Raw genomic sequence first — 12,406 nt, 5'->3', positions numbered from 1 at the left:
GTGGTTTAATACATAATCCACATCATAAATATTAATTTGAAAAAAAAAAATTCTCACCTTTATTTAACCAGGTAGACAAGTTGAGAACAAGTTCTCATTTACAATTGCGACCTGGCCAAGATAAAGCAAAGCAGTTCGACACATACAACAACACAGTTACACATGGAGTAAAACAAACATACAGTCAATAATACAGTAGAAAAATAAGTCTATATACAATGTGAGCAAATGAGGTGAGATAAGGGAGGTAAAGGCAAAAAAGGCCATGGTGGCGAAGTAAATATAACATAGCAAGTAAAACACTGGAATGGTAGATTTGCAGTGGAAGAATGTGCAAAGTAGAGAGAAATAATGGGGTGCAAAAGAGCAAAATAAATAAATACGGTAGGGGGAGAGGTAGTTGTTTGGGCTAAATTATAGATGGGCTATGTACAGGTGCAGTAATCTATGAGCTGCTCTGACAGCTGGTGCTTAAAGCTAGTGAGGGAGATGTGTTTCCAGTTTCAGATATTTTTGTAGTTCGTTCCAGTTATTGGCAGCAGAGAACTGGAAGGAGAGGCGGCTTCAAGAGAGGCGGCTTAAAGAGTCGACTTAAAGAGATTGTCAATGTCACTGCCATTCGTTATGAGGCTTTCAAAAAGCTCCCTATAGTTAAATCTGTGTTTTGAAATTCAATACTTGACTGAGGAACCTTACAGATGTTGTATGTATGGGGAACAGAGGAAGGGTTAGTTAGTCAAAAATCATGTCAACCCTTATTAATTCCCTATTAGTCTATGGAATTTATTATGTGATTTGTTAAGACAAATTTGACTCCTGAACTAATTTAGCTGAAGAGGCTGAATAGGCCAACTTATGCAATGACTATATTTTAATTATATATATTTTTTTATCTTAAATTATTTTTATTTTGTGTAGCTTGTTGACGAAAAAGTACAATTAAATCAATTTAAATCCCACTTTGTAACACAAAATGTGAAGAAATCCAAGGGTCCTGAATATTTTTGCAAGGCAGTGTGATTTTTTTTCTTCTTCTTGCACACATGATAGTTAAGGCCTGGTTCATTATTGTATAATATAATTACTATAAAACACATTTCCAGTATGTACTGTATCTGTGAAAGAAAGGCAGTTATTACGAAAAAGGTTCAAGATAAGGTTACTTATTGTAAATGTCTCTCTTTGTTCTCAGGCTCTTATTATCGTAGGGCCTTGTTCATAGATTAGAATTATAACACACATAATGACTTCCTGGCCTACAGTATGCTGTTTCAAGAAGGCGTCTGTGAAAGAAAGAAATTAACAAGAACAATTTTCAGGTTTTAGGCCACTTATTGTAAAGGTCTCTCATTGTACGATTCACTGAGTGCACAATGATCCTTGTACGTGACTCTGTTAAAGATGCAATGTAAGATAAATGATTAGTGACAGTGAGTCTCTAAGGGGAACCCACTGGGCACACACTGGTTGGATCAACGCTATTACGTAAAAACAACGTGGAATATAGTGGGAAGTGATTGGTGTCTTGGAAAACATTTAAAAACATTCGAAAATGAGTACCAAGTAAAATAAAAAGGTTTTCAGTAGATGGCATGAAAACATTAACAGGTGTAGGATCTTAATTTGATCACCCTGTTGCAGGACACGTTTCCTGCAATGCAGGAGATTTAAATATTTGATTAAATACGCTATTGAAGTTTAATAGCCACTTTGAGATTTCAGACTTGATTTTCTCTTCAAATAAAGATCCTACATGTCTAAGTGTACCAATATTGTATGAAGAAACAGACATTGACAGACATTACATTTTTGGAATAGAATTATAGATGCAGAATAAATGCCATACCAGAACATTTTATGTACAGTATATAATTAAATACTTAAAATAATTAGACTGAATAAGATTGAATGTGTCCTTTAATTGGAGAACATCTTGAGATTTAACCTACAACTAAAGATTAATTTACTTTACTACTGCCTTCCAAAGGCAAACATGAATTTGTAATTTTACTCAACAAGCTTTTACAAATTCAGCTCACTTCTAGCAGTTTGTTGATCGAACAAACTAACACATTGGCCCAAATTCTTGTTCATTTAAAGTCCACTCAACTCAGAATAAGCAATTGGTTAGCATGGCTTATTTCATATAGTAGACGTTTGTCGAGGATTTGGGTATCATGTGCACATAATTGTATTACAGTAACTGGTTCAAATATAGAACTGTGTAGAACCTGATTAGTATTTTATTCAGGAGGTGATCTAAGTTGCTGGAAATTTTTTGAGGTCAACGACAGGGCTAACTGGCATGTAATTTTAGCTCTCATCAATGGGAGCTGCTTGTGAGCTAACTATCTATTAGTAAGAATTGTGCTTCATGTCAATGTGATTAATCTCAGTGTGTCTGAGGTAAGTGTAAATTACTACAATGACAAATTGATGATATGAGATCCTTGTTATTTATTCTGGAAGCAATATCCTCAAGTCAGATCGAAGGTCTATTACAGTGTCTTTGTACCAATATCCTCAAGTCAGATCGAAGGTCTATTACAGTGTCTTTGTACCAATATCCTCAAGTCAGATCGAAGGTCTATTAGTATCTTTGTACCAATATCCTCAAGTCAGATCAAAGGTCTATTACAGTGTCTTTGTACCAATATCCTCAAGTCAGATCGAAGGTCTATTACAGTATCTTTGTACCAATATTGTCAGATCAGGTCTATTACATACCAATATCCTCAAGTCAGATCGAAGGTCTATTACAGTGTCTTTGTACCAATATCCTCAAGTCAGATCGAAGGTCTATTAGTGTCTTTGTACCAATATTCTCAAGTCAGATCAAAGGTCTATTACAGTGTCTTTGTACCAATATCCTCAAGTCAGATCGAAGGTCTATTACAGTGTCTTTGTACCAATATCCTCAAGTCAGATCGAAGGTCTATTACAGTGTCTTTGTACCAATATCCTCAAGTCAGATCGAAGGTCTATTACAGTGTCTTTGTACCAATATCCTCAAGTCAGATCGAAGGTCTATTACAGTGTCTTTGTACCAATATCCTCAAGTCAGATCGAAGGTCTATTACAGTGTCTTTGTACCAATATCCTCAAGTCAGATCGAAGGTCTATTACAGTGTCTTTGTACCAATATCCTCAAGTCAGATCGAAGGTCTATTACAGTGTCTTTGTACCAATATCCTCAAGTCAGATCGAAGGTCTATTACAGTGTCTTTGTACCAATATCCTCAAGTCAGATCGAAGGTCTATTACAGTGTCTTTGTACCAATATCCTCAAGTCAGATCGAAGGTCTATTACAGTGTCTTTGTACCAATATTCTCAAGTCAGATCGAAGGTCTATTACAGTGTCTTTGTACCAATATCCTCAAGTCAGATCGAAGGTCTATTACAGTGTCTTTGTACCAATATCCTCAAGTCAGATCGAAGGTCTATTACAGTGTCTTTGTACCAATATCCTCAAGTCAGATCGAAGGTCTATTACAGTGTCTTTGTACCAATATCCAAACTTGTGTGCTACCAAGTATGAAGTGTATTTGCTATGAAATTCAAATGACTGAATAATTAGAACGTTTGGAGATGCACTGTATGAATCTGCTAGAATTTTATAAGGAAATGATTTGCTTCTTTTTGTCTGTGTCCCAAGGTGCAGAGCGGCGTGTGAGTGGCTGCGTGCCCCACCCTGAAGAAGAGAGGAGTGATGGAGGTGTGGAGCAGCGAAGAAGAGAAGGGTCTGACCGAACTGGAGGGCTCGACAGGCACCATGATAGCCTTGAACTCCTCCAGCCACCTCCTCCTCTACTATGATGCTGCTAACCACACCAACTACACCACCACCACCACCAACAACAACATCACCTATTTCCCTTACTACCAGCACTCCCTCCCTGTGGCTGCTAGCTTCATTCTGGCCTACCTGTTCATCTTTCTGCTGTGCATGGTGGGTAATGTGCTGGTGTGTCTGATCGTGCTGGGGAACCGCCGCATGAGAACCGTTACCAACCTTTTCATCCTCAACCTGGCGGTCAGCGACCTGTTAGTGGGCATTTTCTGCATCCCCACAACGCTAGTGGACAACCTCATCACAGGTAGGCAACGGTTTGACTGACCTGGTGAATGCAACTCTGTATGGGGTGGCGAAGGCAACTCTGTCTGAGCCGGCGAACCAAAACTGGTCTACTAAGTCAAATATGTACAGATACAGTGCATCCGGAAATATTCAGACCCCTTCACTTTTTCCACATCTTGTTACGTTAGTGTTGTTCTAAAATTGATTAAATACAAAATGTTCCTCATCAATCTACACACAATACCCCACAATGGAAACGCAAAAACGGGTTTAGACATTTTTGAAAATGTATAAAACAAAAAAAGATATCTTATTCACGTAAGTATTGAGACCCTTTGCTATGAGACTCGAAATTGAGCTCAGGTGCATCCTGTTTCCATTGATCATCCTTGATGTTTCTTCAATTTGATTGGAGTTTACCTGTGGTAAATTAAATTGATTGGAGATGATTTGGAAAGGCACACACTTGCCAATATAAAGTCCAACAGTTGACAGTGCATGTAAAAATAAAAACCAAGACATGAGGTCAAAAGAATTGTCCTTAGACCTCCCAGACAGGATAGTGTCACGGTACAGATCTGGGGAAGGGCAACAAAAATGTATGCAGCATTGAAGGTCCCCAAGAATACAGTGGCCTCAATCATTCTTAAATGGAAGAAGTTTGGAACCACCAAGACTCTTCCTAGAGCTGGATGCCCGGCCAAACTGAGCAATCGGGGGAGAAGGACCTTGGTCAGGGAGGTGACCAAGAACCAAATGGTCACTGACTAAGCTCCAGAGTTCCTCTATGGAGATGGGAGAAAGGACAACCATCTCTGCTGCACTCCACCAATCAGGCCTTTATCGTAGAGTGGCCAGATGGTAGCCGCTACCGTGAAGCATGGTGGTGGCAGCATCATGTTGTGGGGATGTTTTTTAGCATCAGGGACTGGGAGACTAGTCAGGATCGAGGGAAAGATGAACAGAGCAAAGTATATTGAGATCCTTGATGAAAACCTGCTCCAGAGCGCTCAGACTGGAAGAAAGGTTTACCTTCCAACAGGACAATGACCCTAGCTAGGGAAGCACACAGCCAAGACAACGCAGGGGTGGCTTCTGGACAAGTCTCTGAATGTCCTTGAGTGGCCCAGCCAGAGCCCGGAATTGAACCCGATCGAACATCTCCGGAGAGACCTGAAAATAGCTGTGCAGCAACACTCCCCATCCAACTTGACAGAGATTGAGAGGATCTGCAGAGAAGAATGCGTGAAACTCCCCAAATATAGGTGTGCCAAGCTTGTAGCGTCATACCCAAGAAGACTCAAGTCTGTAATTGCTGCCAAAGGTGATTCAACAAAGTAGTGAGTAAAGGGTCTGAATACTTGTGTGAATGTGATACCAGTTTTTTATTTGTAATACATTTGCAAACATTTCTAAAAACCTGTTTTTGGTCTACTATTATGAGGTATTGTGTGTAGATTGATGTGGGGGGGAAACTATTTAATCAATTTTAGAATAAGGCTGTAACGTATCAAAATGTGGAAAAAGTGAAGGGGTCTAAATATTTTCCGAATGCACTGTATGTGCACCATGTCATTGGTCTCTGTCTCGCTCTGCTGTGTGTGCATCTTGCTAACTGTCATGCAAATGGCAGGGGCTGAAGCTCATTGGCAGGAACTCAAATTGTTAGGGGGCTGGCCAATGTGGGGGGAAATGGTGCAGCACAACTTCCAAAAAAATGGTTGATTTTAAACTAGCGATTTTGTTGCTAATTGAGGTAAGACAGTCTGCTCATAGATTATGCATGTATGAACTACACATTGACACATCCAGCCCACAGCGGGAGGTTAAAAAATAGACTTAATAGCAAAGTTCCGGAGCATGTCTTTAGTAATTTGTGAATTGACTGAATGACTCATCAAAAACAAAGAACAGAAACATTGTTATAATGAATATAAACAAAGTGTTGCTGCAGGCAACATTAAATGATCAGAGGAGACAACAGAGTGGGGAATATTGTCAGAGATCGTTCCTGCTGAATACTTTTCATGAGTTTATTTTTACCACTGGCCATGTTCTTCTTATCATCCAAAAGCAGGACAAAAAAGAAAAGGAAACTTGGCTACTTCAGACCTCAATTTACATAAGAATTCATATTTTATCACTGGGTTTGGATATTGGAGGGACCCATGTATGCCCATAAGCATTGAACATTTTAACCTTGGTCCACCCCACTATCTTTTCGTCACCCCCAAGACCCAATGTGAAGCCTAAACCCTGCCAGTGGACATACATTACCAGTCAAAACACACACCTACTCATTTCAGGGTTTTTCTTTATTTTTACTATTTTCTACATTGTAGAATAATAGGGAACACATCAAAACTATGAAATAACACATATGGAATCATGTAGTAACCAACAAAGTGTTAAACAAATCAAAATATATGTTATATTTGAGATTCTTCAAAGTAGCCACCCTTTGCCTTGATGACAGCTTTGCACACGCTGGGCATTCTCTCAACCAGATTCAATACGCATTTGATATTGCCTATAGGGCACAAGATTGCTGGAACCATGGCTGGCAAGTGAGCTGTGTGACATACGCCTAAAATAACATTGCGGGACTGCAGTTGAGTTTGGGACCAGGGAGTCAGGCAGAAAACCAGCAGGTGCGGCTGGAATACGATATGAAAAGCTGTGGATGTGCGGTGCAGACCTCTACCTTGCACCATGACTCTAATGCCTGTAACACTAGTGCTGTTTATTACTGCCTCAGTGTGAAAAGTGGGGAATTAGCTAGGGAAACTGACAGATCAATAATGTTACATACATAAATGTCGGAATATGAAATCTTCAATTGTTTGGCTGATGGTTTCATCATTTGATTCAGGTCTAGTGTGATTGAGGCAAAAATAATAGCTAAAGTTAGCCAACTTTTGGCAAGCTCTCTCTTTCTCTAATGGTACATCAACTGGTGAAAGCTAGCAAAGTGAATTTACTTCTGTTGAAATGGGACAAAACAAAGGCTACAAAACATTTCCATACAAACAACTGCTGTTAGATAGCGATATGAGGTGGCTATTATTACTATCTGACAGATAGCTAGAGGCTAGAGCTGACCTGGCTGTGGTAGCTAATAGCTAGCATAGCTAATTCATCCACCTCAGTCGAGAGGGGATGAAACATTAGGTAACGTTGCATGTCAGTTACATGACCAGCTCAGAACTGCGAATAAAAACTAGTTTAGTTTCTTTCTATAAAGTTAAACAGCAGTTACCTGGCCAGCTATATCAGTCAACTAAAGAGTAGCCAGTTTCTGCTCTGCTTGCGTTTACAACTCGGTGAAAGAGGTCCACACGCACACTGAACTATGCTCAACTCTTGCGTGCTGGTCCAGCCGGCCTTCCAGAAGCTTTGCATGACCCCACGTCCCCAGTGAAAGTTGCACCCCTGTAAAAATATATGAAAAATGTATCCAAAGTTAGAAACATAGCGTGACATTTCGGTCAACGACCTTCATAAGACAGAGTAGTACCACTACTCCAGTTGTTTGAGCACATAACCCCCTTTTCCTCTGAGACAATGTAGAGTCATAATGAGATTTAATTCATATTAATGATGGGTAAGAGTAGCACCTCGTGGACAAGGATCAGATCCTGATTCTCTACATTCTCTGTCGAGAAACTATCCCTATAATGGGTGTACATATCCTCTTGTCCTCATTATTCATAATGGTAATCTTTTGCATGCCCATTCATTTGAGGACATTAAATTACTATTGAACTAAAGTGTTTTGTAGAAAGCAATCTAATGGACAGAAAATCATTGCTTTGGGTATCTTGTTAATATACATTTTCTGCAATTTATCCTGGCAACGGGATATAAGTTGTGCCTATACCCTGCTGAGCTTGGTGTGATGAAGAGCTCTGGCCAAACATAACTTAGAAATCTTAGACACTGTTAGAGTTTTATTTAATGCATATTTCATCATGTTCATTGCAGACTGTCATTATGCACTTTCTACTGATGGAAAATGGGGGGGGGTGTAAATTGCTCATTTACAGACTAGTTATATAATTGTTATACATATAAAGAATGGTTCATCTATAGTTGTATAACTACAAGATAGCAAATTGCAGCCAAATAGCAAATTATACTTATGATTCCCCATTCTATAGACTCATTCAAACTGGTTTTCATTACCATCTTATGCCTTATTCATAAAGTCCTTCAAAACAAACAGAATAGATGTTTAACCAGTGTTTATATCTCCATCTGTGGGTTGAGTGATTTGTGTCTGTGTAAATGTATATATATTGCCATCAACTTGTTAGTGCATATGACAACTGTGTACAAGGCCTAGGAAATTGCAGCTGGGAAAGTCTATGTATTTGAATTTGCCATTATTTTACCAAGTAAATTGAACTACATGGCTGCTGTCTCTTTTGTTGTTGGTCATTGTCATTGATTTTGTCAACAGGCTGGCCGTTTACCAACACTGTGTGTAAACTGAGTGGTCTGGTGCAGGGGATGTCTGTGGCTGCCTCAGTCTTCACCCTGGTGGCCATCGCAGTGGACAGGTTGGTATGATGGAGGGAATTTGGTTGCAGGCAATGATTATTGTTTACTGTGTAATTTATCTCACCTGTGATTGAGGGTGCCCTACAGTGTAGAAACAGTCATTCAACCAGTTTTGAATGTAAAAAAAAACAGAACATTGCACTAAGTGCAAGGGGTGCCAATATATTTGACCACATTTGTATAGTGCCTTGGCACAAAAAACAGCAGGCATTCTTCCTTTTCCTCTCTCTATTTCCACTCTCCACAGGTTCCGCTGCATTGTGTACCCTTTTCAGCCCAAACTCACCCTCTTAGTTGCCAAGGCGACCATAGCGATGATCTGGGTTCTGGCCGTGGTAATCATGTGTCCCTCAGCAGCTGCCCTGACCGTGGAGGAGGTGGCTGATCACTACATGGTTTACAGCCAGAACTACAACATGACCTACCCCCTGTACTCCTGCTATGAGAACTTTGCTGACCCGAAGATGAGGAAGGTCTACACCACGGTTCTGTTCGCCCACATCTACTTGGTGCCCCTGACTCTCATCACCGTCATGTACGGGCGCATCGGGGTGAAGCTCTACACCTCTGTGGTGTCAAGCAGAGAACCTCAGGATGCAGCACCTCCTCCCCCCCCAGCAAGGCATGACGGGGGAAGGCCACAGATCTCCCAGAAGAAGATCAAGGTGATCAAGATGCTGATCGTGGTGGCCCTGCTGTTCATGCTGTCCTGGCTGCCGCTGTGGACTCTGATGCTGCTGACGGACTACGGAGGGCTGGGAGAGGAACAGCTGGAGCTCCTCACTGGATACATCTTTCCCTTCGCCCACTGGCTAGCCTTTTCCAACTCTTCTGTCAACCCCATCATCTACGGATACTTCAACGAGAACTTCAAGAGGGGCTTCCAGGCCGTCTGCCAGACCAACTCTTGCTGCCCCACAGGGAATAGGGGTGAGGTAACGGGAAGGGGAACTAGGGAAGGTAGAGCAAGAGATGGGGGTAATGGTGGATTGGATGGAGGCGGACTGAGGGATCCCACAAGCAACCCCAATCCCCTCTTGTTTGGGGCAAGAAACAAAGTATACACCGACGGTAATGTGGCAGACTCTGTGCTCCTTGAGCTGGAGTTGAAGAAGAATTCTAAGGTGGGAAGCAACACGGTCCATATTGAGGGCAGGGGGACTGGGGCGAGTGGAGGAATGGGGATTGGCTATGTGATGAACAAAAAGGGGATTCATGTTGAGGAGCCCACCAGCCCAATGGGAGTGTGTCAGGCCTGGGATCATTAGTGGGGATTGAAACAATGGAGGTGATTTCAGCATCCCTTATGAATAGAAAAGATAGGCACAGTCTTATTTCATTTTCTTTCAGATGATGTGGTATGTGGACTCAAGTCAACATTGAATTAGACCACATGACAAACTTTGACCTTGGAGTCATTCTAAGATCCCTCCAACCACTAAAAGAAGACCTGGGCCCGTATCCACAAAGTGTCTGAATAGAAAATTGGTCATAATAAGTGCTGAGAATAGACGCATCCCACTGGGTGCACACTGGTTGAATCAACGTTGTTTCAACGTAATTTGTCAGCGCGGTGTGCAGTGGAATCAACGTAGGAAATGCGTTTTAGATTTTTTTTTCAAAGTCATCAACCAGTGCCGTTTATCATATTTCAACCAGCGTTGTAAACATTGAAATTAGAATAAAACAAACTTAAATACATAGATTAAACAACATGTTAATCTAATTCCAACATAATAATCATGTCTACTTTAAACTGGGTTAAATTCTACATAGAAATGTTAATCTTTTTCATCCTATATTCAATATACATTGTTTTGGGTGGTTGGAATTATGGTGAATTTCATATTTGATTAGACATACAGTGCCTTCAGAAAGTACTCATACCCCTAGATTTATTCCACATTTAGTTGTGTTCGAACCTGGATTAAATATATTTTTCTCACCCGTCTACACACAGTACCCAATCATTACAAGTATTTCTTTTCACATTTATTGAAAATGGAATACATGAATCTCATTTACATAAGTATTCACACCCTTGACTCAATAACTTGTAGAAAAGAGGGAGGCAGCAAAGAACAATTGCCGGAGCTGAAGAAGTGGATATCGATCCGCTAATACAGAATTAGTAAAGGCCCAGTGCACTACTTTTATGGAAAAAAACTAAACGTATGAATGTTTACCAGCATTTGTAACTTGAGTCTGATAATGGTGTACAAAATAGTTAATCTGATAATACTTGTGGAATATAAAAATACTTTCTTGATATGTTTTCCAGTTTCTTGAAATACTTTGCAAATGCAACTTATTTCTATGTAAAACCTGACATAGTCTATTCATTCCTATTCCATTTTAGCATAAACATTTATCCAGGGCTACTTAATGATGGCATACATTTTCATACTGGTCCCTCGTGGGAATTGAACCCACAACCATAGCATTGCAAGCACCATGCTCTACCAACTGAGCCACACCATTTCTTCACAAACTACTTCATGTCTCAATGTACTCAATTACTGTATTATGCATAGTTTTTCTTCTTGGCTATGGAAAGTTTACAGGTACAAACCTAGATGAAGAGCCTATGTACAATACCAATAAAATCTCACACTAAATTCATGCAAATATGTTCAAAAAGTATTTTCGCAGATTGTGCGTTTTCGTGAGGCTTAATTTGTGTGAAAAGACATTTTTGTGCAACTTCATTCAGAGGAAAATATATTTTGTCAGGGGCAAACTGAGGAACAATCTTTGAAAGTTATTGGAGCAATGCATTTTGACAAATGCTGTTCTACACTGCCTTTTGTGTCCCACATTTATTCATATAAAAACTGTTGACAACCCAATGTTGTTAATCAACCAGGTTGTCACCGAAATACTTTTGGAATCGTTTTGATTAATGCCTATGCTGTCTTCTATGTTTGTTTTTGCTTAATACTTTGGGATACCGGTGCTATGTTTGCAACTATAACGAGTCTGGGCTATGATCAAGCTATAAATGCAGTTAAACAGGTTCATGGAAAATAATGAATTATGTTGGCTGTCACTTATGGCACTTCCAAGGCCGTTTCATAATGATTATTACGGTCGTGTCAATCATGTTATGTACTTAGGCTATTGTAACAAGGTATATGCCAGCATTGTAGGCCTACTGGCTTTGTCCAGAGGACCTACTATGCTTCCATGGCAACGGCCGTTAGAGAAGACTTTTTGTCCTAGGGATGAGCCGTGGTTAGAGTCCCTGTTGCAGCTTTCACTCTTCCACTACATTGGTGGCAGCGTTGGGATCATATATAGCTTGCGTCTAATTATGTGATCTAGTGGTGGGAAGCATTCTGTTTTTCAACACTGTGTTGGGTGTAATTACGGTGATATATCTAGTGAACAATGGATAAGCAACAATGTTATATTCCACAAGCGGACCGTGGAGGGAAGTAGCCACTACAGGTGTAATCAAGCATTACATCAAAGTTACCTGAAGCTGAATGGAAAGTGCTCTGCCCTGACCAGTTATTCAGAAGGAAATCCTCTGTGACTGTCTAATTTACATAAGTTAACCAGTGTGGACCAAAAAACAAAAACACATTCTACACATTTACTAACTACCTGTTTAAAGTGTTATTACAACCATGGTGGTGTTTTGTTACTGAAGCGTGAATATCTAATAACCTGACAATGATCCACATTATATGGGTAGACAAATAATGGTGTGTTATGCAAGAAAAAAACAACTATTTTTTTAGGATGCAAACCACTGTTGT

The 12,406-nt window shown here is 40.1% G+C and overlaps 1 protein-coding gene across 1 annotated transcript in view; it reads left to right on the top strand.

Moving 5' to 3' along the window:
• Window positions 1–11,309, top strand: part of LOC124033251 (neuropeptide FF receptor 1-like) — a 46,658-nt gene extending 35,349 nt beyond the window's left edge. Inside the window, exons 2-4 of the mRNA XM_046345235.1 lie at window positions 3,657–4,098; window positions 8,542–8,641; window positions 8,890–11,309. Of these exons, the coding sequence (XP_046201191.1) occupies window positions 3,711–4,098; window positions 8,542–8,641; window positions 8,890–9,910 (1,509 nt within the window). The 5' untranslated portion in view covers window positions 3,657–3,710 and the 3' untranslated portion in view covers window positions 9,911–11,309. The remainder of the gene's footprint in view (window positions 1–3,656; window positions 4,099–8,541; window positions 8,642–8,889) is intronic.
• Window positions 11,310–12,406: the final 1,097 nt, after the last annotated feature.

The sequence above is a fragment of the Oncorhynchus gorbuscha genome, linkage group LG04 (assembly GCF_021184085.1).
Source record: "Oncorhynchus gorbuscha isolate QuinsamMale2020 ecotype Even-year linkage group LG04, OgorEven_v1.0, whole genome shotgun sequence".
NCBI classification, from domain to species: domain Eukaryota; kingdom Metazoa; phylum Chordata; class Actinopteri; order Salmoniformes; family Salmonidae; genus Oncorhynchus; species Oncorhynchus gorbuscha.
The sequence above is the reverse complement of the archived record's forward strand: the minus strand, read 5'-3'. Positions and strand labels throughout refer to the sequence as shown.